Source organism: Antedon mediterranea, chromosome 3 (genome assembly GCF_964355755.1).
Source record: "Antedon mediterranea chromosome 3, ecAntMedi1.1, whole genome shotgun sequence".
NCBI classification, from domain to species: domain Eukaryota; kingdom Metazoa; phylum Echinodermata; class Crinoidea; order Comatulida; family Antedonidae; genus Antedon; species Antedon mediterranea.
The window spans coordinates 29,315,166-29,338,263 of record NC_092672.1 but is presented as its reverse complement, the minus strand read 5'-3'; the positions used below and the strand labels follow the sequence as shown (position 1 = coordinate 29,338,263).

The 23,098-nt window shown below is 33.4% G+C and overlaps 3 protein-coding genes and 1 pseudogene across 3 annotated transcripts in view; 2 read left to right on the top strand and 2 right to left on the bottom strand.

Annotated features, from left to right (window-relative positions):
* Positions 1–23,098, bottom strand: part of LOC140045165 (protein ELYS-like) — a 34,679-nt gene that overhangs the window by 6,000 nt on the left and 5,581 nt on the right. The window contains exons 7-29 of the mRNA XM_072089957.1: positions 22,904–22,988; positions 22,140–22,435; positions 21,813–21,900; positions 21,167–21,322; positions 20,516–20,641; positions 19,805–19,895; positions 19,387–19,473; positions 18,759–18,899; positions 14,637–14,741; positions 14,105–14,204; positions 13,332–13,458; positions 12,475–12,588; positions 12,107–12,208; positions 11,555–11,745; positions 11,030–11,124; positions 9,839–10,023; positions 4,247–4,394; positions 3,568–3,715; positions 3,094–3,174; positions 2,668–2,820; positions 1,631–1,688; positions 1,242–1,362; positions 562–727 (exon numbers count right to left, since the gene is read on the bottom strand). Of these exons, the coding sequence (XP_071946058.1) occupies positions 562–727; positions 1,242–1,362; positions 1,631–1,688; positions 2,668–2,820; positions 3,094–3,174; positions 3,568–3,715; positions 4,247–4,394; positions 9,839–10,023; positions 11,030–11,124; positions 11,555–11,745; positions 12,107–12,208; positions 12,475–12,588; positions 13,332–13,458; positions 14,105–14,204; positions 14,637–14,741; positions 18,759–18,899; positions 19,387–19,473; positions 19,805–19,895; positions 20,516–20,641; positions 21,167–21,322; positions 21,813–21,900; positions 22,140–22,435; positions 22,904–22,988 (2,964 nt within the window). The remainder of the gene's footprint in view (positions 1–561; positions 728–1,241; positions 1,363–1,630; positions 1,689–2,667; positions 2,821–3,093; positions 3,175–3,567; positions 3,716–4,246; positions 4,395–9,838; positions 10,024–11,029; positions 11,125–11,554; positions 11,746–12,106; positions 12,209–12,474; positions 12,589–13,331; positions 13,459–14,104; positions 14,205–14,636; positions 14,742–18,758; positions 18,900–19,386; positions 19,474–19,804; positions 19,896–20,515; positions 20,642–21,166; positions 21,323–21,812; positions 21,901–22,139; positions 22,436–22,903; positions 22,989–23,098) is intronic.
* On the top strand, positions 7,095–8,858 carry LOC140045166 (uncharacterized). Its single transcript, XM_072089958.1, has 2 exons — positions 7,095–7,150; positions 7,619–8,858. The coding sequence occupies exon 2, from the start codon at positions 7,619–7,621 to the stop codon at positions 8,693–8,695; it is 1,077 nt and encodes a 358-aa protein (XP_071946059.1). The 5' UTR covers positions 7,095–7,150; the 3' UTR covers positions 8,696–8,858.
* Positions 10,283–10,400, bottom strand: LOC140045729 (5S ribosomal RNA; annotated as a pseudogene).
* LOC140045168 (leucine-rich repeat transmembrane protein FLRT3-like) lies at positions 16,999–18,775 on the top strand. The gene has a single exon (XM_072089959.1). It carries the CDS (start codon positions 17,027–17,029, stop codon positions 18,047–18,049), a length of 1,023 nt encoding a protein of 340 aa, XP_071946060.1. The 5' UTR covers positions 16,999–17,026; the 3' UTR covers positions 18,050–18,775.

The following is a 23,098-nucleotide window of genomic DNA, read 5'->3' as shown; positions in this document are numbered from 1 at the left end:
GATAATCTACGAAACACGTTGAAACACCAATTCTCATCAGATCAGCAAAGTTAAGCAACATTGGGCCTTGTTAGAGCTTGGATGGAAGACCATCTAAAAGAATATCAGGTGCTGTATATGGAGCTGAGGTCCCATTGGGCATTTTAAATCAGCACTGCTGACTCTTATGACATGCCTTTCCTCTGGTCAAGGTGGGCACTGGACGAGAGAAGCCCATGATCAATGATAGGACTAATCAATGTGCTTTAAACAGTCCTTTCTTAGTTTCATCTTTTATTTAGATGAATGTAAAACTAATTGATATTGTTGTTTGCGACAAATGTCGGCCATATAAAAAAAAATACACAAATATGAAAGCATAGCCAAACAAGAGAGCGATTTCAAAATTGGAAAAAAAAACACTCATAAAATTATTTGAAATGATCTGAAGTATCTCCCTTTTACAATGGATGCCAGGTGCTTTCCAGACATGGCAAAAAGCAGAAAATAATAAATGTATACATTATCATGAAAGGTTTCCTGGGAGAATGACTCAAAATATCGGGAATAAATGTTGCTTACTGATCCATATCGTCAGGAGATGGTGACCTCTCTGTGACAGTGGAGAAGCGTATATGCTTTGGTAGTGATGTCTGTGGCGTTGGAGCAGACTGCTGGTCATCGTGCATGGAGAAGATTGGTGGTGGCATCTTATTTATGGCAGTAGCTCTCACAGAATCTGACATTTCTGAATTCAAAGATTATTAAATATTATTACTATTACCTAACATTAATATTTTGTGGTTGAGTGAATGAATCAGTTAGTTGTTGTTTTACAGTTAAGCTAGTAACTGTTCTGCAGTAGCTAGTCTTTTACATTTTTAGAAACAAGACAAAAAATCCGACACTAGGTGGCTTCACCAGGCAGTTAAGGCAGGGGGCACCACAAGCTATATCCAAAAAAGCGGCACAGGTTCAAGGATCTCTTTCACTAGGCAGTTAAGGCAGGGGGCACCGCAAGTTATATCCAAAAAAAGCAGCACAGATTCAAGGATCTTTGACCACAGTTCTGATGGGGGTAGTTGTGGTACACATCTGGCTTGTATGCACTTTAAAAAAACCAAGTTTGTATGAGCACCGTTTGGTGGCAACACTCAACATAAAGGGACCCCTAGAGGAGATGAAAGTTGTAACATCTGGTCCATTTCGCTTTGAGATGATTATCTTATAAAAACGCAATCAATACAAATCTGTGTGCATACCTGTTTGTGTGCCTCCTATAGTTCTCAAAGCCGGATGTTTTGATTTTTCTTGTACCTTCAGAATCGACTGAGGTGTCTGTTGCGTAGGCATCCGTGGACGTCTTAAATGACCTGGTGACCTCTGTTTGGTAGACAAAAAACAATTAATTTTAATTAACAGTCACAAATTGGAGTGGAATTGTGGCTTGGTGGTTCTCATGCCTGGCTACCAATCCAAAGGTCCTGGGTTCAAGTCCTGTTGTGGATCTGAATTTTTTTTGGGGACAAATTACAACTTCACTCCCAAAAATGAATTTGATTACAGTTATCCTTGGCAATTTGCGTAAATATGTATATAAAAAAATGTTTTATTTAGAGACATTGAATTAGTACAAAAGTGAGAACCTTACTTTTTTAATAGGTGGAGTTTGTAATAATGAAAGCCTATCAGCACCAGTGTAGTTCAACCTAAATAAAAAAAAAGTATAAGGTATATGTTAAAATAGGACAATAATAGGGAGTTTTCGCAACCTTACAAATACGATAACGAAAACGGATACGCCACGCACACGTATTCCTTTTTCGTAAGCCAGTAAAAATCTGTTTCGCATGGCAACGAAATATTGAGGGCGCCGTCCAAAATATGACTGTGGTAAATTTGAGCGAAGCGCAGGTACGTGTTGCTTGGTGCTTGGCTGCCTAGGCCTAGCGTAACATCAAAGCGAGTGAGGACTTTAAAAACTGCTATTTATAAAAATTGACCTGGCATTTTAGTAAATTACTTTCAATAAAAGTATAATTATATTATAATCATGAATCATTCCTGATTCAAATGCAAAATGTGCAAAATAGATCAAAAACTATACTCGTTTTGTAGTTACGAATATGACTGGTGATATTCGTCAACACGAATACGCTTTACGAATATGAAATGGGGATCAGCTCAAAAGTTTCACAAATGTGTGACGTATCCGTTTTCGTTATCGTATTCGTAAGGTTGCGAAAACTCCCTATTGAACAACAATAAACAGATATGTTTATAATATCCAACAGAAAACAAAAACAAGGTTTCATCCTAGAATTACATATGGTTACCATTTATACATTACATTATAATAATATTTTTAAATGTCCAATCAAATGACGGCATGATAAATAAGAATGATTTAATCAGTACAGTATATTGTATGAATTTTATTCTTTATTGATTATATTATTTTCTTTAAAACATCTTGCTTTCTTGAACTTTAAAAAATTCATACAATTCAACATAATTCTTTTGATAAATGTGAAACAATTTTATAACCCAAATATCTTTCATTAAATCATGGACTCTTAATTAAAAAATAAAATATCTGGAGATTTTATTAATGATATTTAAATCGGAAGAAATTTTATTTTAGAGAGATGACACAAAATGCTGTGATGCATCCCTCAATTACATTACCTGTTGATTGTATCTTGCATTAAAAAATTAGGTATACTGGATTTGATTATTGGAGAGAACGATTTACGAGGAGAAAATGCACCGGCACCTGGTAGCGTCTCATCCATCATGTCTTCAATATTGGTGGGGTAAATCGTTTCCGCTGTTCCTTGACTACAGAAAGAAAAATAAGAAATGTATTAACAATCTAATGAGAGGTTCTTACCTTGGGGTACCAAAATGAATGGACTAAATTTATTTATACTAACAGTGTATTGTAGTTGTAACTAACTAAAGTTCTGTCTATACTATCAAACTAGTTTGTGAAGTGCCTAGATATGGCAGTGATATGCCCAAATATGGTAATAATGGGCAAATCCCTTTTTTTTTTGTGAGTTTGATAGTGTAGACAGAGCTTAAGAATATATAGATTTGACATAAGCTTACCTAAGGCGTGACTTTGAATGAGAAACCATGGGCGTAGTGACAAATGGCATGTTACATGTGATGTCTACAAGTTCTTCAGTCCTGAAAATAATATGCCAATCACATAAATCCTCTTTTTGTGATTCAATATACTGTCAAAAATCATGATCTTCCAGAATGTAATTGCATGAAAATGTTTAACAAAAAAAAAAGTGTGGGGGGGGGGGCGGGGTTCAAACTTCTCTGACACAGTCCTGGCTGGTCTGTGATCTCCAGTTTCCTCAGAAAATATAGTTGTCAGTCTGGTTTCAAAATTGGCCTAAAACATCTGGTTTAGCAAGAATTATTGACATTTATTTTAGTTAACTAATAGTAATGGAACAGAAGACCTGGAGGTCAACATGTGGAATGTGAGATTCTACCAGAGAACACATCTTTGATTCTATTCTAATTTGACTTAAGAAAAACAGTGTCACCTAAATGTAATAAACATACCTGTTTTTGAATGGTGTGTCCTGTTCCTTAATTTGCTCTCTAGCCTCTGCTATCTTGTCCAGGACAGAGTTGATAAGACTTGAATGGGAAATGACCTGGCTAGCCTTGGCAGGGTTCACCACTGTGGACAACGGCTTTGGTCTTTGCACTGAGAATTGGTAATAAAATCATAATATCTTTTAAAACATGTTTTTGAATGAAATGAATCTGTCTTTTAATAACATGCTACAGTAGAACAACAACAGGGGCACATTCGGTGTCCTCTGAATAGAGGTAGGTTGGCTGTAGTGTTAAAATGTATATCCCCATTCATTCAAGGTGTTCCTTAAGAATGTCCCCTGAATAGAGGTAGGTTGGCTGTAGTGTTAAAATGTATATCCCCATTCATTCAAGGTGTTCCTTAAGAATGTCCCCTGAATAGAGGTAGGTTGGCTGTAGTGTTAAAATGTATATCCCCATTCATTTAAGGTGTTCCTTAAGAATGTCCCCTGAATAGAGGTGTCCAAAAAGGAGGGTTCTATTGTGCTGTACAACAGATTAACATAACTAATAGATTCAGCCTTTCCTTTATTTTTTTTTATCCTTAATATATTATGCTATTTTGTTTTATATTTTTCCCATAAGAGAATAGAAATAAAAAAAAAGAGTGGAAGATTGGAGTAAAGCAACAATCTATTACCTTCTCTCTTGATGACTGTCGCCCTCTTATGACTAGCTTCAGGTGAAAACGCAAGTTTACGTTGAACAGACGGCAAGAGTTTAGCATAACTTTCAACGATGGCGTTCCTGGTTGCATGGTGTTCTTTTGACTTTAAATCACTACCAGTCTACGAAAACAGAAAAAAAACGTCAGTGACACTACAAAAAAAGATGCTAACATTACAACATGATGTTAATTAAAAACATGACATCAAGAAAAATGCAAGTAAAGGAGAGAGATTCTCCTTTTTTCTTAATTAAGAATTAACTAATTCAAACCAAAATCAATTTCTCAGTTTAATGTTGGGTCATGTTCAAAAATATTAATTTATAGCGAAGTGTGCTTTTGACGAATTACTTTCGATGTCAATAGTGTTCAGTTGGTCTTTAAAAGTGGCAATATTTGGTGCAGTTCCAATGTTCCGGTATCACTCGGACGAATGCGAAACATCAAAATACACCACTAAACAAGACTTTGAACACTGATCCCTATAATAATGGCCTTTAGAAACAACAAAAAAAACAAGACCTCCAAACTTGGAAAAATGAAATATCGGAAGGGTTTATGAACCTATAGTTTGCGCTATAAAAATAACATATTGGTAAACATATGTTAGGCATAAAGCGGAAAATGTTGTGCCAACTCATTATTTAACTAAATAAACTAAGCAATTGATTGATTATAAACATTCGTACAGACTGATATTACAATATTTCCCATTCTCTCATCTATATCTAGAGTTTAGTAGTAAATTGTAAATGTATGCATATCGCAATAGTTTTTTTATTTATCCAAAATATTGGGAGAACTTTTTAGCAGGAGGGCGGGAGATGACTGGAAATATCCATAGTTTCGCGCCATTATCGTGGGAGGTCTGAATTACAGTTACAGATGACCACAAACAGGCTTGCAACTTTTATTTTTACTGATTTATAAACAAAAACCATATAATTTTTTTTGTAGGTCAAAAAGAAATAAAATTGTGTTTTAAATTTAAATAACAATTTATGAACAATAACATTTTTAACTTTTAGCTTTGGAAGTATTATTTGTTTGTGATATTAAAGCAAGTAACCTTTGAACGTGAAAATATTTTCATAATTATTTAATTTGTATGCAAATGTTCTATTGACAGTTAATATAACATAGGTACATACCTACCAGCATTTTTTCTATATGGTAAATAAAATAATGATATTTTCACTCAAGTGTTATAAATTTCATGTGCTTGACTTCTATATCATTATTTTTTAGTGACATGCATTTGCACTTTTATTATCTTTTTTTTTATGTCTTTCAATTTATTTTTCCATAGTAATTATCAATGGTTAAGATCTGTAAGGCATTTGTGGACTGCTCGAGGTAGAACAAAACGCTTCCTTAATTATTTTGTTCCACATTCAATCAGGCTTTTTAATTAACTATTAGTTAATATCGTTGTTTATCAGAGTAATATTGTAGCTCTGTTGTATTTTTCAAATATTTGTGTCTTCTTCTGTATTACTAACCTTCAACTAATTTTGAGCAAATGTATGTCAACATGAATTTCCTTTTGGACAAATGAACTATGAGCTATGAGCTATGAATATCGATATCATGTTTAGCCTTTATCTAAATTTTGTCTTTTTGTTATTTGTAGATGTTTGCATGTATATTACAGTATATTAAAAGTTTTTCAGCCCTGTTAATGGTTACGTTTAGTCACTGTAGGTTGATGATGAAATAAAATAAACAAAAAATAAACAAATAAAATAAAAAATAAACATAAAAATTAACAAAATTGCAGAGCCTTTTGTAAAATTTGGTTGTGTGTTTTTCTGGAATGTTTTTATCTGTTGAAGCTTCGAACAAATACTGGTCAGTTTTCACACCAACATGCGGGTAAATGGTAGGCATTGTTTTTTCAACTCTATTCTATATGGCTGTGAAGAAGAAAACAAAAATTGCCTGCATTTGATAATTCATCACTTCCAGATATGCAATAAATATTCCCAAATTATACTTCATTTGTTTTTTCAGAATTTAACTGGCCGAACTTACTAAATACTAAGTCGGCTCATACACAAGTAAATCATCGTAGGCTAGCGGCTAGGCCTCGTTGCGTTGTGCGTGTGGATCTGATTGTATTTAAAGAAGATAGATGAAACACACATGCGCAGTTTAGCCGGTCTATAGTTCGAGGGCATGGCAATAACTATAGACCTGCGATTAACCAATCAGATGGCGTGAATTGAAAGGTGCCGGTATATAATAACAAATTATACCAGACCTATTTGGAAAAAATGAAATATCTGACGAGTTTATGAAACTATAGTAATTGATTATAAACATCCCATACAGACCGATATTACAATATTTTCTATTCTCTTTTTTAATTGTAAATTTATGCATATCGCGATAGTTTTTTTTTGGTAATCCAAAATACCGGGAGAAATTTCATGCTAGCAGGAGATGCTTCTAAATATTGCAACCTTTCCATCATTGTTGTATAATTTTTCTGCATAGGTAAAAAAGGAAATAAAATGATGTTTACAATATGTCCCTTATAAATAATGGATAAATAAAAATTATGAACAATCAAATTTTAAAAGGTGGTCATCTTTGTGAATATAAATAGATTTAAAGCTACCATTCTAATATGAATATATTTTCATAATTAATTTATTTGTTATGCAAATGTTCTATTGACAGTTAATATAGCAATCATATTTTACTATTTGGCATAGGTACATACCTACCAGCATTTTGCCTATATGGTAATAAAATAATGATATTCTCACTCAAATCCATAAGGGTAAGCTTTCATAGTGTTAAATATTTCATGCTGCTCACATCTTGTTCGATATAAGTAGTATACAGTAGTCAGTGTTAGGCAAGCCTACGGTAAGAGTGTTCATTTCTTTAGTCGAGTAATGAAACATATGTTTGACTTCCATTTTATTATTTTTTAGTGACATGTATTTGCAATTTTATTATCTCCTTTGTTGTGTCTTTACAATTTATTTTTCTGAGAATCAATATTGAGTAATTCAGCCCTTACTTGCATTGAGTTATTTGTAGATTTTTGCATGTACAGTATATTATATTAAAAGTCTTTCAGACCTGTTAACGGTGACGTATGGTCACTGTAGGGTCATTAAAAAAAACAAATTTGCTGAGACTTTTCTAAAAATTTGGTTGTGTGGTTTTCTGGAATGTTTTTATCTATTAAAGCTTCTGACAAATACTACTCGGTTTCCATGCCAACCTGTGAGTAGATTTTAGGCATTGTTTTTTCAACTCTATTCTATGAGGCATTGTTTTTTGTTTAAAACCTGTTAACTCAAAAAATCAATTTTGTATCTTTTTAAGATGGCGAACAAAAATGAAAATAAAACTACAAATTCAGGACATCACCACATACTCGCATGCGAGATTTGCCTGTACCATTTTAATAATGACACACGTATGCCGAAGTGTCTTCCACGATGTGGACATACTCTTTGCCTCGTTTGTGCCAGAAGGATTTACAGGAATGGCGTTATTCGTTGTCCATTCTGTCGCGTAAGTTGCGACTCCTCAGAGGACATATCTGCAGTTATACCAGACAATTGGGCTGTCAGAAACTTGGTGGAGATAAACCATCTGGATTCTGGTAATTTTAAGACTGTTGGTGGTTTTTCTCGTACTTCCACCAGTGCTACAGGTGCACGGTCTTCTGCTACCATTACGATGACCTCATCTTCTGATCAGCAAAGAGTTACTGATGATGTGGAAAGCGTGTTACATAGCAATTCTAACTCAAACATCAAGTTATCTGATAGAGATTTTAAAGTTCCACATATGGATGTTCCAGAAAGGATGTCAGAGGAACACAGAGAACAAGCTAATTTGCATGAACCAGGAGTAAATACAAGATTTGAGATGGATCAGAGTCAGGCAACAGAAAGAGAATCCTTAATACCATGCACCATAATAATACAGCCAATCTGTAAGAAAACTGACAAGAGGACAATCCTAGTAAGAACTGACGTACTCAGACCTCATGATCTTCCAATTATGGAAGAAAGTTTAAGAGTAAGTGGAACCGATCCAGAATCAAAATCAATTGAAGTAAACGTCCTTGAGATCGAAGAGACAAAGTTTGAATTTACATACACATTGACCAAGAGAGGGATTTATAAGTTCAACTTAACACTGTATGGTAAACAAGTAGTAGGCTGCCCTCTGGAAGTGGAGGAAACAAGCACGCACAAATTCCTTTTCAAAAGGAGTGGTAAAAAGACAGATTCTAAGAAGAAATGCAAAAGAAGTCAGTTATTTCTCAGCGCCAACAAGCTTGAGGAAACCAGAGCTCGGAATTCATTCAGCTATCAATCTAGAAGCAGGGGACTGTTTAACGAGTCAGTTGTTCATGGCGGTATAGTGGATTATTCTTACTATTATTAGGTTGTGTTCACACTGACTGACACTGAGACCAAATTCCTCATATAAAAAAAATGAGTGTAATATTTTGATAATTAACTCATTTCAGATTCTGTATGAAGCTTAGTTCCCACTAGCGATGCAACGTAACACAACCTACGCAATGTAAGAAAATGCCCTTCCAATAATTGTGTTTGTGAAATTAAACCTGTGATTTTTGCAGAACTGTTGCGTCGTCGGTTCCCACTTGTGATTACGCAATACATCACTATGTGTCAATACGTCGTTGTGTTGTGTTCTAGTGGGAACCACGCTTTAAACATACATGTGTAAATGTAGCTCACAGAAAATGTTACATAGGCCAGGGTTTCTCAGGCCAACTGGCCGAATCTAGATTCAATGTGGACACAGCTTAAAGGTAGTACAGAAAAACATATTAGATATTTATGATTATGAATTATAATACTATATAATATATAATAACTGCTACAAAACATTTACAATTACTTTTTCCTACCACTTGGTGTCATTTCGTAATATAAATTTTGACCTTCTTTTTTGATTCTTTGATTTGTACGTTACTTTTTCTTTTTTTATAATCATATTATGTTTCATTGTCGTTTTTGATTTTGTTTTTATATTTTCTGCTTTGGAAGGAAATAAATGTTTATTTTGATTTGATTTGATTTGATTTGATATGAATCTAGATTGTCATCTAAGCATATAACTTCTTTTTTGATACTCTGATTTGTACATTACATTTTCTTTTTTTAAACAATATTACGTTTCGTTGTTTTTGATTTTGTTTTATCTTTTCTGCTTTGGAAGGAAATAAATGTTTATTTTAATTTAATTTGATTTTTAATCTAGATTGTCATCTAAGCATATAACTTATGTAAACTTAATTCACGAAAGCAAAATGACATGCAGGCTAGCTAATAAATACAGGTATTTAAATAAGCACCATTTGCGACAACTTTTTTTAATGGAAGCATACAAATCTCATCAACAAAAATACAAAACAAAAAAATCTTGCCTAAAGTTTGGTTCAGATGTAAGCGCACCACAATAAATTTGACTAATCATAACAAACTATAGCTTGTGATTGGTCAACTCACTTGCGTCGTCCCAGTAGGAACAACGGTTATAAAGTAAATAAAATCTCACCATAATGTTGCGCTGTTTAAGACGTTCATTTAGCTGTATCGCTTCTACATAGCGCCCTCTTTGGAGGTAGTGCATAACGAGCAGTTCTTGTGAATTTGGCTCAGTACTCGTTTCAAGGTAACGAATAAGCATTGTTTCTTCCTCATCAGTAAAATGTAATTTTAAAAGATTGTCCATTGTATGGGCTGCAAAAACAATGTATTTTTTACTTTTATTTTTATTTTATTCAATCGAAACCAACAGCGATAATTACCGCCACTAACAGGTTTGATATACAAACAAAGTCAGGACTGTTTAAAGCACCTTGATTGGTCCTAACATTGATCAAGGGCTTCTCTCGTCCAGTGCCCATCTTGACCAGAGGTCTGAGGCAGATACTAGATGCAGGGGCTGCCATAAGAGTCAGCAGTGCTGATTTCAAATGACTAACGGGACCCCAGCTCCGTATACAGCACCCGCTATTCCCAGATGGGTCTCCCATCCAAGCTCTAACCAGGCCCAACGTTGCTTAACTACGGTGATCTGACGAGAACCGGTGTTTCAACGTGGTAAAGCCGTTACATTTTTAAAATCTTAAATATTGTATTTAAAAAATAAAAAAAATAAAAAAAAATATTTCTATGAAATTCAACAAACGCATGAATAGTAACATACACAAATATTTAATGACTGAATAATTAATTCTAACTATTATTATATTTGTCTCATTTTATGTTTTGTTCTTTTATGTTCTTGTATTTTTATGTGACCGATTGTGCCTGTAATGAATTTTCGTAAGGACCAAATAAATCTGACTGAATATAACCATGGGCGCCAATCTGCTTTGAATGTTACATTTTAAAAAAAGATTTTTACTCAAACAAAAATATAATTTCCTCTTCTTTGAGAGTATCATGTATTTTTGGAAGAATCTTTTAAACCACATTCAAGAACAGTAAACGGTTCTGTTTATTAAAATTTTACCCCCTACATAAAACAACAACAGAAGGTAAAGAATTATTAACCAATCACATACAATCCTTTGGATAATCCATCATTAGTGATTGGTCAAATTGCTTATATTACATTTGCATTTTTCCAAGTGGGAACCAATCATAATAGAATACAATTGAAGAAATGTCATTTTCTAATATTTAATTAGGAATAAAAATGATGTGTACTTGATGGAGTTTTAATTAAAGACAACATTACTTTGTTGACATCCTAGGAACAGGTGTAGCAGAAGGTCCTGGGCAGAAGCGGGATCGTTATACTTTCTCTGGAATTGAAACGCTTCAGACGTTAATCTGAAAGGAGAAGAAATATTATCGGTGAGTTTTTATTTTAAAAAAATATTGTGCAATTTAAATGCAAACTTTATGTCAATGGGTACCAGATGTCTCTATTTAGACGGTTCCTGAACCAATACCAGGTATGAATATACACAATATCGATTATTCACCCAATTCTCAGTGCTGCATCTCCACATATGAAAATTATTTCTACAGTATCATAGGCACATTCCATAATACAGTACATCATGTTTATCACATGTGGTGCCTGTAAAATGGACAATTAGATTGATGGTTAGTTTAGAGTCTATGATGCCGGCAGGGCATGTGAAACACATGAGATGCTGTATTATGGAATTTGCCTAAGATACACTAGACAAATTTAGAAACAGGACTGAGAATCAGTTGGTTTTATAAATAGAACACACAATATTTCTAAATATACCCATTAGCAAGAAGAACCGTAAGGTGCATTTGAACGTCTTCTAGCGTGTTGAGAGGTGGGTTTCGTGTCCGTTGGTAATGCAGCGCCTTTTTACTGTTGTCGTGGTACAGGAAGGCTTTCATGATGCGTTGATGTTGCCATGACGGTAGGTCAACAGTGATGAGTGGATCAAGAAAGGTCGTTATAGCATCCTGTAAAAATATAGAAGAAAAAGAATTCTTATACTTTGATCACACAATAAGAATATTTACTACACAAGGACTCACCCATTTAATTGTCCGGTGAATAGACGATGGGTGTCATATTAAACATTTCTCTGCAACTTTTTTCACAGGAAAGTGTCCCCCTAAAAAGGGTTTCCCGAATAGGAGTTCTACTGTATGTCAGACATTAAAGCATTGTCTGACACTAACAAACTTTATGTGACAAAAAAATGTGATGTGCCCATATATGGACATGATGTAATATTTGGACATATCACTACCATATTTGGTTGATATCACATAAAGTTTGAAAGTGCAGACAGACCTTTAAAAAAAAATAAAAATTTACCTCAAACAACTTATGGTCGAGAAGAAAAAAGCCTCTTAGTAACCTAGCAACACCAGGTGGTATACAAAACGTTTGTTCAAATTGACCAATTTTATCCAGAATCTGAAATATTTAAAATAAACTCATTAACATAGTAGAATTTAATATCTATTATGCACATTTCTCTTTAATTTATTATTAATTTATGAGGACATTTTTGCATTTTTACTTTGCAAAATGTCCTTTTGAGTTTTGTTTACTAAATTTATTTTACATAAATAACTAAACAAGGTATATTTTATTTGTGCTTTGTTATGTTTTAAACTCATTTCTGGTTACACCATTAATGACGAATGATAACCAATAGATACAAATAAAAATTCACTCACCTCTTCATGCTTATTGGGGTCGAGGCAGATCTCAAGTCCTTGTAGAAAGTATGCAACAATACAGTGTTTAGTCATAAGTGGAACATTCTCAAGTAGATAGATATCCAATAGTGCCTAGGTAAAAGATAACTTATACAGTCACCTCTCCCAACACCTTTAGGCTAGCCTAATATGTCTGGTTTTTTTGGAAAGTCTGGTATTCATAATGTGTTTCAAAAGGCCAATTTACACAGACGAGCGGTTACGGTAAGTGGAAAACCGTGTAGCTTGTCCCACGTATAATCTGTATCTATCCGAAGCGTAAAACTGCCTGTCCGCTCCGCATTTTGTGTAAATGGTCATAAGGAATAACACATATTCTATATTTTTATTACAGATATTGTCTGTGGTAAATTGGCTGTAATGGGAAAAATTGATCTTTGGACCTCAGTCTGGTTTTGGGAGTGTCTGGTTTTCAGTTGACTGTATTTAAAATAATTATGTAGAGAAAAATGTTGTGTTAATTAGCCATGTGGTGGTTAACATGCTTACCTTCCAATACTAAGGTCTAAGGTTCAATCATTACCTCATGCCAAGGGTTATATTTGACTACTGTAAAACTATTCCACTCCCTAAGCCTCAAATGAGACTTGAATTTTCGACAAGTTTCACAAGTCTTCATTAGAAGAATCCTATGTTATGAGATCGGTCACCAATCCTCATAACATCATAGGATTCTTCTCATGAAGATAGAAATTTCAAGGTTATGTTGAATTTATGCTGTAAGTTTGTTTAAAAACATTTTACATCTTGTAATTCAGGCGAGTTACTTTCTGTGTATGATATAAAAATGTATTCAAGATATAAAAGAAACTTACATGTATACTTGGGGGTGGATATTTCCCGTTACCATCCTTGTCCTCTCGGTTCCACAAATGGACCACATGATCACCTAGTTCTTCTATTATTCCATCTATCATCAATATATCACTATCTCCACCAGACCTTGGAAAAAATGAAAAACAATTTATTTTATTTATTAAATTTACTATGTTACATTGATTGAATTTAAAGATGTATTTTCCCCAAAAAACATGAAAAATGACGATTAATAAATTCAAACTTTTAATAAGCCATTTTGTAGTTTTAACAAAGTTATAATCACTACCTTAGAACAAAAAAATAATAATAATGTTTTCACTTAAATATAAAATAAAACGGTTTACTTTACTTTACCATTTTTTCAGGTAAATACATTTTTTTTCCCATCAAATTTTTGGTCAAAGTGAATAACTATTATGTGACATTAAAATTTTAAACAAATATTTTTTCAGGGGACAATAACGTTTATTGTGTATTATTTATCTTGTACTGTATATTGAAATGAATGTTCAATAAATGACTAATTATATATAATTTATTTCTCTATTTTTTTAACGAGATGCATTGTTTTGCCACGCATCTTATCGCAAAGAAAACAATGTTCCTGATTATATAAAATACTGAATCTTTATTTTGTAGGAAATATAAAGCTCTGTCTGCAGTATCAAACTTTATTTGACAAACAAATGTGATGTGCCCATATATGGACATGATGATGTAATATCACTACCATATTTGGGAACATCATTACCAAACATCTGATAATTACCTTGTCATTGCTTGAAGTTCTTGTCTTCGTTGGTCAAATGCTTCTCGAAGTCGATTGGCTGGGTACGAAAACTGACCTTCAATTACCGGTTGCCCATCATCTTAAAAAAAAAAACATGTTAAATTTCAAGTACATAAATTCAATAGTTGCACTGAACTCCACGGAAAGAACGTCCTAACAACACTTCCTGACAAAACAATTGGCTTGCAATTAAATCTCAGAATTGAGTATAATAAACACTTTGTTTTAACAAATATTAAATATTTTTCGATTGTTTTAGAAAATCAGACGTTTTTCAACATTTTATGAACATTACTTAGTAAAAATTTCTCTAATATATGAAAGAAAGCATTTGGTATCACACATTTTTAGTCACGTGCAACGCGATTCTACAGCTCACTATGTCGGTCGGTAAACACTAACTTGAGAACGCGAATTCAGCCATGTATATGGCCTTGTTTTTTGTCAAATTAGTTTGATAGTGTAGACCATGTGACAAGCAATTCATCACCGAATCTATCTATTGTTTTACCTGGGCACTCTGGTAGCAGTCCAACACGAATAAACCAAATGACAGCTTGAAGATGATTGGATATAAGCATTACAACATTCAGTTTGGTTTCTAGATCTGCCTGACCTATAAAGTTAAAAAAACAATTATTTTATGTATTTTTATTTTCCTACTAAAAAAAGTTTACCAGTGTTAAACCAGTTAAAATAATGAATTTATTTATGCAATTTGGCTTATGGGTCACCTTTTATAAGGTTTTATATACAGTGTTCTTTTTAATTAATAATATAATAATGATGAAGGAATGGTGTTAGTGTTGGCAGTAATTTTTATTTAGCTTTTTGCTTATTATATTAGTATCTTTATTGAGATCCAGTTATAGCATTGTCATTTTTTTCAGTAAGAATGCCCTTAGATGTAAAAATAATGAATGTGACATTTGCGATGAGAAAAGATATATTTTCCCCCCCAACATTTTTTTTTACATTTTTTTGTTTTTGTTAATTAATGTGACCTTTGCGATGAGAAAAGATATATTTTCCCCCTAAATTTTTTTTTACATTTTTTTGTTCAATATGCCAATTAATATCACATAATAGTAATATTCACTCAGTCTGATCAAAAACTGGATCGAAAAAAATTATTTTCCTAAAAATAATGTAATTTAAAGCAAAAAAATACTATGAAATCATTATTTATTTCCACAAAGGTGAATAACTTTGTTAAAACTTCAAAATGGCCTAGATACAAAATCTGATTTTATTAATCTTTATTTTTCATGTTTTTGGGGGACAATACATCTTTAAATGCGAATCTGGATAACCACCCATTTAACTTTGAAATTCTTTGTTATAACAAATTCTACTTAAATGCAATGTTAATAATATTACTGAAGCATACAATTTACATAAAAGCTATAAAAAAACAGCTTATTCATACAATAGCTTTTTACTATCAACTATCAACCTTATATTACATGTACAGGTATACAGTTTATGATTTTATGGGTCAAAACCGATAAAGAATTATTTCCATCATGGCTGTTAATAACAACAGTTGCTAATCTAACTAATCAAAGAGTGCACAGCAATTAACCAGTGTTTGATGAGTAACCATGGCAACAGATCAATAGAGTGGAAATACTAACGTTTCCTGTTCTACATATTCTTTTTTTCGAAAAAGATTATTTTAATTTTGAAAGTGGATCATGCTAAGCAGTCGATATAGTCGTTTCTGTTCATTACGGACTATTATACGGTAATATAGGTGTAAATATATTCGTGGATGGAACAAACAAATATGTCAATGAAATTTTCGTTTAATTTTAGGACAAGGTTGAACTGATTAATTAATAATATTCAATGTAGTCTACTGTAAGCTAGTTGTAATGCTGTTTGATACAGTATACAGTAGTGTGTAAAACGTAAATTAAATAATTTTTACGGTTTGAAAGCGAGCAACATTTGAACATTTGAGCAAGAACCATATGATAGGATAGGCTAGTAAGATAGGATTCTGACAGGGATGTTTATTTAATGCTCAGTTACAGCTTAAAATAAAATACACTGTATTTTATTGTTCAATTTATTATTATTTGACTCAATTTTACGGTAATTTTTTTGTTTAAATAATTTACTGTTTTTTATACGCATCGGCGGTCAGATATCCGTCATTAATAATTGTGCTATTTGGGATCCAGTGTTTGTTTCATGTGCTTGCTTGCCTTAATTTTCATGTAAACTCGTTCTTTTAAATCAAGTTCAGCAACATAGTAACTTTGCATTTCGTGTTCTTCGTTCTGCGACCATAAAATGCAACCATCTTTGTTATTCATATTATATACAAATAATACTTTGGACATTTATTCAATCAAACAAATCAGATCATATAGATGTATTAATTTTCATAATGCGGAACACAATATGTACACATTTTTCTAATATCTGAAGGTAGAGGATTAAGGATTTTGTAGGTGTAAAGCCATGTTGCTGGACCTTCAAAAATTCGAACTAGTTTGACAAAAAAAGTGTGATATGCCCAAATATGGTAGTGATATGCCCAAATATGGTAGTGATATGACATCATTATGTCCATATATGGGCATATCACATTTTTGTGTGTGTAGACAGAGCTTTAGTAGAGGTTCCCCAAAGAAAGGGTCATTAATGCCTTCTTTGCCATTTATATCTTATTTATATTTCAGTTTAAAATCTTGGTTTATTTTAAATCTCTTCTCTTCAAAAAACAATTGTACAGTACAATAAAAAAAATAAAAAAATGTTTAAAATTAACAGATTGATTATTTAAAAAATTCCAATAATCTAAAATAAAAATTATTTATCATTTAAAAATTAATTTTTTCCCCATTCATTTTTTTTTACAGATTTGTGATTTGGATGGAATAAATACAAATGGCAGCTTTTTCTATTAAAGTTGGATTTTTAAAATACCAGTATATTTTTGGAATATCAATTCTATTTGGCACAACGCTGTCTGTCCTTTCATGGTCATGCCCAAACCTATGCACTTGTGATGAAAACAAAGGCCTGGTCAACTGCACTGACCGACAATTGATAGAATTTCCGGCCAATGTTTCAAGTTACACTAGAATACTTCACTTAGGAATTAACAAATTGGAAAACATTAGTTGGAAAAATTTTGAAAATCATGGTTTGTTGACTGAACTTAACATCAAAAGAAATAATCTTCAAGAAATAACCGACGCTCCGTTCAGACAATTACGCAATCTTACCAAGTTGGTGCTGCGTCACAACGGACTAAGAACGCTTAGTTCCGATTGTTTCAGCGGTTTAACGTCACTGAAGACTTTAAGTCTGAGTTACAACAATCTAGCGACATTCCCGGAGAATCTTCGCACATTCACGCCTAATTTAAAAATTCTTTGGGTAATATCAAATGAAATTACCGTAATTAGGCCTGAAAGTGTCAACTTGCCCAAACTAACTCGATTAACGTTAGGTACTAACCAAATCCACACGATTGAAAGAGGTACTTTTCAAAATAATTCGCGGTTGGTATTTTTGGATCTTCGTAATAACATGCTATCCAGTATTACGTACGAGTTTATGTTACAGTCTCTTGGAAATCTGAAACATCTTGATCTGAGTGAAAATAATATATGGAACATATCTGACAATGCTTTTATATATTTGAAAAAGTTGGAAACACTGAAACTTGACTATAATCCTTTTTATTCGCTACCATGTAATATTTTTAATGACGTCGTTAGCCTGAACCAATTAACATTGCGGCAGAAGTCCATGGAGGGTACAGCCGTAAGCGGAATAAACTGCACGGACATCTGGTCACAAGTTATTAAACGTTTGTATAGCATTGAACAAATAAGAAATAACGGAGAGCTTATTGACGGAGATCGACCAGTGACAATTTCAGACTCCAGTTTAAATATTTGATATAATTTAAAATGGTAGCCCAACATTCAACTCTTAAGTAAAATCTACTCAGTAGGCTAGAGAAAAATTAGAAATAAGTGAAAAATAGACTCACTGACCTAAAGATTTGGCCAAAAAAATGCATGGGCTAGTAAACACAAATTGTACTAAGATCACAAAGTCACTGTTGTGGACAGAAGAATTTGCGCCGTAGCTGGCAGTACTGACATGAGAGGACAGTAGTCCACAGCGCAACGAGTGAAATTGTTGCGAATATGGCGCTATATAAATTTCCAACATTATTTATTTATAATGCTTACCAGCAAATGTATTTTGAAAACGTGAAATGGATTTATCTATTTAAAATTTTTTTAAGTAAACATACAATGATAAATAATGTGTGAGTCGAGTGGCCAAGCGCTAAAGACAGGGGCGCCACAATCCATAGCCATACAATAGGCACGTGTTCAATGCTCTCCTCAGCTATTAGTTCTGGTGGTGGAACAAGTCTTCTCAGATAAGGACTTAAAACTGGAAGTCCAGTGTACACATCTGGCTTGTGTGCACTTAAAGAAACCAGTGCATCTTGAAGAAAAGCGGAGGGCTACCAGTGTACTGGTCCTTAAAATTATATTTAAACAATTCAATTATTGAAGTATAAATAGTGCACTACATTGTACAACAATGTAGAACATAAAATATTATATATAGATATTATATATAGACCTACCCTGCTCTGTAATTTGTACAGACTGCTCAATCAGTGCTTGGAAGATGGTGATAATGTGATTCAGTTGCACAGCTAATTTATCCAGTAATCTTATCACTAAATCCTCAACATAATTACCATAGCCATTATAGAGGAACATACCTGTAGAAAAAAACATAACTTCAGTAAAGAATCAGTTTACTATAACAAATCCCAAATCCAAAATCTGTTTATTTTTTTCAATGAAAATACAGTGTTGTATATACAAAAATATATAAATTAATAAAAGTGCATTGGTAATAGGAAAGTTCAATTTTATGCGAGTTGTATGTTTAAAAGCCAATGTGCACAGACGAGCGGTAATGGTATGCAGATATCTGTGTCTATCCTGAGCGGAAACAGCCTGTCCGCTGCGCGTTTTGTGTAAATGGTCATAAGAAATAACATAAATTCTATATTTTAATCCGCTCGTCTGTGTAAATTGGCCAGGACACTATTAAACAAACAGTGTCCTGGCCTGACATTTTCAACGCACTAATTCATTTTGAACTGTGAATAAGCTTCTTCTTTCTCTAACCAAAACAAATTGTTTTCCAAGCTTTTTAAACATGCCTTAAACTTCAGCATGTTCCCTTTCTTTTTAACTTACATTTTTCATCAATCGTCTCTTTGATCCTGGCTACTGTCTGCCAGGCCCAGTCTAATATTGTTCTTAAAGTAAGTGCTGTAACATAATCTGAATGATAAATTGAAAAGAACTGTTAGAGTTAAATTTGCTCAGGCGCGAAATTACATTAGGGTTAATTAAATACCTATTAGTTAGGAGACTTCTTTCATAAAACTCTGTCTACACTATCAAACTTTATGTGACAAAAAAATGTGATTTACCCATATATGGACATGATGATGTCATATCACTACCATATTTAAGCATATCACTACCATATTTCGGCACATCACACTTTTTTGTCAAACTAGTTTGATATTGTAGACAGAGCTTAAGTTGATCAAACATAATTATATGTAAATTTTAAGTCAAGTATTGCTATTCTATTTTGTGTACTTACCCCCTGTTGCCCAGCTTGATATACAAGTTACAATAAAGCTTACAAGGTTGTATTCTAAGCACATTGTTAGAAGGGCTTCACGCTGAACAGCCTGTAATATTGAATAGAAGAGGGAATGAATACATAGACTGGCATAGCTCAATCTATTATCTTTTGCAATACAACTCTATTAACAGGTCACACAAGTTGTGTTAATGTAAATGTACCATTAATTGTTCCCTATTTTACAATTTACACGCAGGAAAGTGCATTCTTGTCCCATGTAGAAACTGTATCTATCCTGAGCTAGTTTCTGCTCAATCACCAATACGCTCTGTGTTTTGTCTAAATGGTCATAAGAAATAACATAAATTCGAACAAATCTTTGCCCTCAGATGGAACATTTAAATTTTTAATTTTTTTTTTATCTTTTGTGGTTAACCACCACCTTTATTCATTCAATGTTTTATAAACAATTACAGAACCTCTAAAGCATTTTCTACATTTTGTCATTAATTTCTTATTTTTATCCTCTTAATATTAATAATAATTGTAATATTTTGGCCTATACGTATACGTATGTTTTTCTTAATATATATATTTGTTTTGTCTACGTAACATTTTTGCGATTACCGCTTTTCTGTGAAAATTGGCCTTAAAAGAGCAAACACTCAAATTTATTATATTCTTAAAATAAATTAAATATCTAAGGCTATGAGGGTTGATTCTTACCACAGGTACTGAGCCCACTGGGTGGTCATGTTTTGGAATGATGAGGCCCACTGCAACGCTGTGATTGTACAGAGCTTGTGGCGCCCTCAAACAACTTGGTCCTTGCTTCAGTATATCATGTAATACCTAAACATAAAAATACAGTGATAATACATTAGTAGTATCGTTTGGTGCAGCAGCATGGGAGACACCATTTTAAAAGCTAAGCTACCAATCCCAAAATAACCTTGGTCCTGATTTAGTACCAGGAGCCAAAATAGTGCTACTTTTAATGCCGACACAAGACCAGTCTGTGAAGGTAAATGTCCCTTTATGAATCTGGTGAGGGAAGCCAGGAGGTAAAATTGAAACAATTCAATTGTTTTGCCCTATTCTCAGAGCTAATTGTACTGAACCTTGCCAACAAATGCGCAAGTAATCTTCAACTGGTGCTCGAAAACAACCTCCAGATCACTAGCCTGGAATTCATGTCTCTAGACCACTGAGCTTGCACTGATGGCTAGGTTCGAGTCCAAGGAAGCAACAGGTACTGCACCAACAGTTCTCAATGTACTGCACATTCACACAAAAGATGTCAAATAGGACAGAAATATGATTCTGGCTTCTTAAATTTTTTTTTTGCATATTGTAAATTTGACCCAGCACTTTTACCTGTCGTTGGTGACCTTTAAAGCTAGTCTTCACTAGTCCTGTCTCCATGAGGCAGCAGACACTAAAGCTTAATGATGATGGATAGAAGTGCTGCTCTGGAGCGGGCGCTTGGGATGACACAAACCGTGACATCAGAGATGTGTCTACATATGTATTCTGGGATGATGAAAAGAATTAGAGATAGATTTTTTAATCATTTGACGATCTCACAATTTTTTTCTTTATACGAAATGAATATTTCAATTATGAAGGCAAACCAGACTTTGAGGGCCAGGTCAAAGGTACTTAAAAATGTATTGTCACCCTGAAAAAATTATTTTGTTTTTAATATGTTACTTTAATGTCACATAATAGCTGTTTACTCTGACAATTATCGAAAAAAACTTTAATTTAAAGCAAAATATAGTCAAATTGATTGAAAGTCAATGGGTTTATTTTGTCTTTTTAGAAGCAAACACATTTTTTTTCCACAGAAGTGATTAACTTTATTAAAACTATGAATTGACCTATTCAAAGTATTTAAAAAAAAATTAATCTTAATTTTTCATGTTTTTGGGCAACAATACATCTTTAAAAGTGAAGTTAATATAACTCCTATTGAACATTGTGAAGCATATCAACACCAAACATGAATTTCAATACTTACGAGTAAGACATCTGGACAGGAAGCTTCCATTACGGATTCCAAGGAACAGAATGCAACATACGGACAAACATCAGGACGTTGAATGTACCTGTAATTAACCAGAAACTAAATATGTTTAACATTAAATTGAATATTTTTAATATTTGCCGAAAAAAGGGAGTGAGCTTTGCCCTCAGACAGAACATATCAATTTCTACTAAAAACTCATACTAAAGTTCTCAAATCTTATATCAATATATATTCTGTTTTTTAAAAGTATTTTCTGATTTAAAAAACAAAAACGATTATTTTTTGCTTGATATGGAAGAGAAAAATAAATGTACATACCGAACATTAGCAGGCATCTGAGCATGATACCAACGATTAAGGTCAAACAGTGCCAGGAAGCAAAGTGGGTTCGAGGTGCCTTCATCAACAGTCAACGCTGCCTCCCAACAGAACACACATAGGCCTAGGTCCGACTCATCCTCCTCTTCATCATGGTATGCATCTTCTCCTCTCGTTTTCCTTTTCTGGATTGTAAAGCAGGAAATCATTCTACTACCTATCGACGTTGCGCTGTCCGGATTTGCGTTGTCGGCTGTGAGTGCAAATTCAAATCTTGCTTCACAATTAAAAAATTCCTGTGAAAATGTAATAAATACCATATAGGTAATTTTTTTTATGATTTAATCAATTAAATCAATAATTAATTCTGCCAGCAGAGGAGGATGTAGTTTTCTAGGTTAAAGGTCTGCTATCAAGTCTAAAGTTCTTCCACCCAACTAGGTTTAATGTGCTTCCACCCAGCCTAAAATTCTTTCACCACCCAGACTAAAATACTGTCACCCAGCCAAAAATAAAATTCTTTTACCCAGACAAGCCTAAAGTTCTTCCATTCAGTCAGGCCTAACGTTCTCCTCCCCAGACACAAATTCGTCCACCCAGTCAAGGCTTAAATTCGTCCACCAAGCCAAGGCTTAAATTCTTCCACCCAGCCAAGGCTTAAGTTCGTCCACCCAGCCAAGGCTTAAGTTCGTCCACCCAGCCAAGGCCTAAAGTTCTTCAGCAGCCTAAACCTACCAACTGAAGATATTATAAAAACAACTTACGTGGTACATATAACCATGTCCTGGATAAAATTGCTTTCTTTCATAAGCTAATTGGAACAAATGAACGTCTGTTACTACGTCCGGGCTGCAAAAAAGAAATTTAAAAAAATCAAATACTATTTATTTTAAACAGAAAAAAAATGATCTATTTACAACTCTGTTCACACTAAATTCAGTTCGGTAGTTAGAGAAAAC

What these genes read in the sequence shown, in the direction of transcription:
- LOC140045168 (XM_072089959.1), top strand. Translation starts at nt 17,027, where the DNA reads ATGGCAGCTTTTTCTATTAAAGTTGGATTTTTAAAATACCAGTATATT.
- LOC140045166 (XM_072089958.1), top strand. Translation starts at nt 7,619, where the DNA reads ATGGCGAACAAAAATGAAAATAAAACTACAAATTCAGGACATCACCAC.